The sequence below is a fragment of the Arachis ipaensis genome, chromosome B05 (assembly GCF_000816755.2).
Source record: "Arachis ipaensis cultivar K30076 chromosome B05, Araip1.1, whole genome shotgun sequence".
Classification (NCBI taxonomy): domain Eukaryota; kingdom Viridiplantae; phylum Streptophyta; class Magnoliopsida; order Fabales; family Fabaceae; genus Arachis; species Arachis ipaensis.
The window spans coordinates 139,736,322-139,740,476 of NC_029789.2; the positions used below are offsets into that span (position 1 = coordinate 139,736,322).

The following is a 4,155-nucleotide window of genomic DNA, read 5'->3' on the forward strand; positions in this document are numbered from 1 at the left end:
CGGTGCGGTTTGGTTCGATTTTTTAGAGAAAAGTCATTCGATCCAATCAATTAATTCAACTGCGATTCAGTTTGGTTCGAATTTTTTATCGAGACCATCCGAACCAAACCAAACCAATTGAAATCGATTTGGTTTGGTTCGGTTTGTTCGATTTTTCAATTAATTTCAAAAAAAAAAAGCTTAAAACTGCAAGAACTGTTAGAGCCAACACTGAAGTATAAAAGAATAGTAAAATTGCTATGAAGGCTGTGACATTCATGACAAATTAGTGGAACTTATTTAGTAAAAATCAAGTTCAATTAATCATGAAAATGAGCAAGAGTTGAGGGCTGAGAGTGGAGCAAAATAGCTAAAAATAGTTTGCAATAATACAATAGAATAACTAAGATAGTTCAAAGTTTAACAAATCAAAGGAAACATTGGCATTGTGTAAGTATAGATTTGCACCATTATATTTTTCTTTTGCCCAATCCTCCAAATTATGTATATCATATATTCCCAATTTTCTATTACTCTAAGGATCACAACCCCTTCATCTTCGTGTCGCCAACAGAAGCTTAAAAATTCAACCCACCAAAAAAATAAAACAACCAAATTAAAAGAACCCCATTTACGAATACATAGTATACTGAATAGTGAATACAACAAAAAATGAATAACAAAAAATAGAGAATTAACCAGTTAGAATTGGCTATATAAAAACAGAGGCAAGAACAAAAATTACAACAAAGACTACACGTAACAAATAATCAATAAGAACAAAAATAATGAAATTAAACAATCAAAGCTATCAACAAATAATCCTAAAAAATAATCAGATTATAATTAGGAAAAACAAAAACAATGAAATTAAACAATCAGAGCCATCAGCAAATAATCCTAACAAAAATCAGCAAGTAACAAATGATAAATTAAAAATAGAATTATGATAACAAATTGTGAGAAATAAACAACATTAAAATTGTGAGAAGACTGGGACTGAGAGAGGAGAACGGAGTCTGAGACTGCGCGACTGAGAGAGGAGTTTCTCTAGCAAGATAGCAAAACATTGTTCAACAAGCAAAGAACCTAAAATCAGAAATAGAGTTATAACAAAAAAATTAATACCAAACAATGAAACTGAGTTATATTGATTTAAGTTAAAATTCAACATAGGCTAGAGATATGTGATTACTAGACAATGAAACTAAGTTATATTGGATAATCATTACCCTCTTGGCCTAACTAACCTTCAAAATGGAAATCAAAAAAATTTCTAACTTATAACATGTGCAGAAACTTGTTTGAAACATCATTCATTAACTTATTTTAATCTCAATCTTCAAAGTCAGCAAACAATTCAACAAACAGAACAAAATCAGCAAGTCAGCATCAATAACCAGCAACAATAATAAATAACAAAGTCAGCAAACAATTCAACAAACAGAACAAAATCAGCAAGTCAGCATCATTTTTTTTTTGGTGACTGAAATAAATTAAACAAAGAAAAACAAAAGAAACAAAACAAGGAACTGCTTAAATAGAGGGACAGTCCCGTTTAAGACTACTCTTAAACTCCTCCTCTTGTCTAAGACCTCGGCTAGGAGTAAAGCCATTCAGACGACTCCCATTCCAAAGAATAGATAAGGAAGAAGCAGTGACACAATTCATAATCAAATTAAGTGTAGGAATAGGAAAACCAAAGCTCTTAAGGGTATGAGCTAAAAACCTCCAGTCAACTCTGTCATAAGCTTTCTCCAGGTCAATCTTAAAGGCCAGTGTGCCTTTCTTTGATTTAGTCTTCTTCATAAAGTGGAGGACTTCTTGAGCAATAATGATGTTGTCAGGAGTTCCTCGTCCCGGAATAAATCCTCCTTGAAGCGGGCCAACAATCTCCGTAAGATGAGGACGAAGCCTATTAACAAGGACCTTCGTGATGATCTTGTAAACTACATTGCAGAGACTAATCGGCCTGAAATCTTTCATAGATACCGGTGATTCAACCTTTGGAATGAGAACCAGTAAAGTCTCCAACATTCTCGGATCAAGAGTAACACTGGAGAATGCCTGCTTAACCATCTTCCAAACATCAAGACCAATGATCTCCCAATATTCTTTGAAGAAGAAAGCTTGAAACCCACCGGACCTGGAGCTTTAAAAGAGTTCATGTGAAAAACAGCTGTTTTGACTTCCTCCATAGTAACTGGTGCCGTAAGATTATTGCAAGCTTCCTCATTCAGAGAAGGAAGAGGCACATCACCAAGGCAACCCAAATCAACATCATCCAAATGACAGAATAAGCTTTTATAGAAAGACTCTGCTTCTTGTCTCAGAACCTCTGGATCAGTTTCCCACACTCCATCCTTGAGAAAAAGGCCATGAATCTTATTATGCTTCCTTCGCACAAGAGTTTGAATATGAAAAAATCTTGTATTCCTGCAAGGAGGAAGGCCGAGGACGCTTCCGTAGAGAAATTCCACGACGTGCAGGAGTTCTGCGCGATGGAGATGGCGCAATTTCATGTTTTTCTTGCTTCCCCATCCTAATGCCAGTTGATTTGCCTCCATCACCATGCAAATTGGGCTTTGGAACCCTTCTCGAACCAAACTTGTTCTGCTTTCCATCTTGGTCCTTCAAACCTGATGACTGGCCCATTGTAAATTTTTTCTTACGCAGCACTTGTTGCCAGCCCTCTCCATCATCCATGCATACCTCATTAACAAGACCATCAGGCACGTGAGGAGCCAATGATTCCGTAACCACATCCTTCCCTTTAACAACTCCTAATTTCTCACCCAAATCACGAGCTTCTGATTCAGCCTCTTTTTGAATCTCATGATTGTTGTGTGGCACTAGTGTTGGGGCTTCATTATTTTTTCCATCACCAAAGAAATTTATGTTTCCTTCCAAGGACTCCTTCTCCATGCACAACGATTTATCATGCCCATACCGTGCACAAGTAGCACAAATCAACTGTAAACTCTCGTACTCCACTTCATAAGTCACACCCTCCACTATAATATGTTTGATTACAGGCAACTCAAGATTAATTTGAACACAAGCTCGGGCATATTTTCCTCTTTCTGCAAGCTTAGTAGCCAAATCTACTTTCACCGGAATCCCTATTGCAGAAGCAATTCGCAGCATTGCTTGTTCCTGGTAGCACCAAATTGGAAGTCCCGAGACTCGAATCCATACCAGCGTTGATCCAAAGGATTTTTCGTATGGCCTAAAATCCACATCCCATGGCTTTACTGCAACATAGTGACCGTCTATCAACCACGGGCCACCAAGAATGACTTTCTCACGATTCGCAGCAATATCAAATTTAACCAAAAAATATCCAAATTCCACATCCAACAAATCAAACCCTCCTTTGATGCGCCATACTATCCGGAGCTTATGCATGAGAGCCGTGTAGCCATAATACTTATCCAGCACCTTGATCACGATGGCTTCCTTATAAGGTTCAGCTAGACAGCTCTTTGCCTCCTTTGTAAAACTGACACTTGGTGGATGAGAATCACCCTGCTTACCTGTCACCGTCGCGATACCATCCCCAGATAAAGACCCTACTAATGCAAAGGCCTTAGACTTTTCTGCACCAATGACTTTATCTCTGAAAGAGACTTTGGATGGCTTTCCTAACCCCTCTCGAGAAGAACCCTCCTTAACACCGGATACACACCCACCCACGCTCTCCCCCTTATCTCTTCCCATGGCATGGCCATCTTCCTCACCGTGTTTCACCCTCAACCGCTCGCCGCCGCTCTCTCCTTCTCTCATTCTCCTTGAGTACGTACTCTTTCTCTGCTATTTTCATATATATAATCTCATAAATCATTCTCTTTGAGTACGGAGTACGTACTCTTTCTCTGCTAAGTATAATTTAACCAGCAACAATACCTAAAAAATACCAATGCTGAGTATAATTTAACCAAATTAACAATGAATCAACAAGTCAGCAATAAAGTAAACAATACCAATGCGGTGGCTGGGTGGGAGACTTGAATCAGTGACTGGTGGGTGCTGTGTTGTGGGTGGCGACTGGCGAGGGTTGTGGATCTGCTACTGCTGGGTGCGAGGCTGTGAGGGTCGGGCTCTGCTACTGCTGGGTGCGAGGGAAGAGGGTCGTGCTCTGCTACTGCTGGCGCTGGGTGCAAGGGATGAGGGTCG

General features: G+C 39.1%; 1 protein-coding gene across 1 annotated transcript; it reads right to left on the minus strand.

Moving 5' to 3' along the window:
• On the minus strand, window positions 611–3,765 carry LOC110272150. Its single transcript, XM_021124013.1, has 3 exons — window positions 2,420–3,765; window positions 1,972–2,125; window positions 611–628 (listed from the first exon to the last, which is right to left on the minus strand). The coding sequence occupies exons 1-3, from the start codon at window positions 3,763–3,765 to the stop codon at window positions 611–613; spliced, it is 1,518 nt and encodes a 505-aa protein (XP_020979672.1).

Excerpts from the sequence above, each read along its gene's own strand:
- LOC110272150 (XM_021124013.1), bottom strand. The coding sequence starts at position 3,765 with ATGAGAGAAGGAGAGAGCGGCGGCGAGCGGTTGAGGGTGAAACACGGT. Across the intron at positions 2,126-2,419 it reads CGTCCTCGGCCTTCCTCCTT|GTCCGGTGGGTTTCAAGCTT; the intron begins GCAGGAATACAA and ends TTAAAGCTCCAG.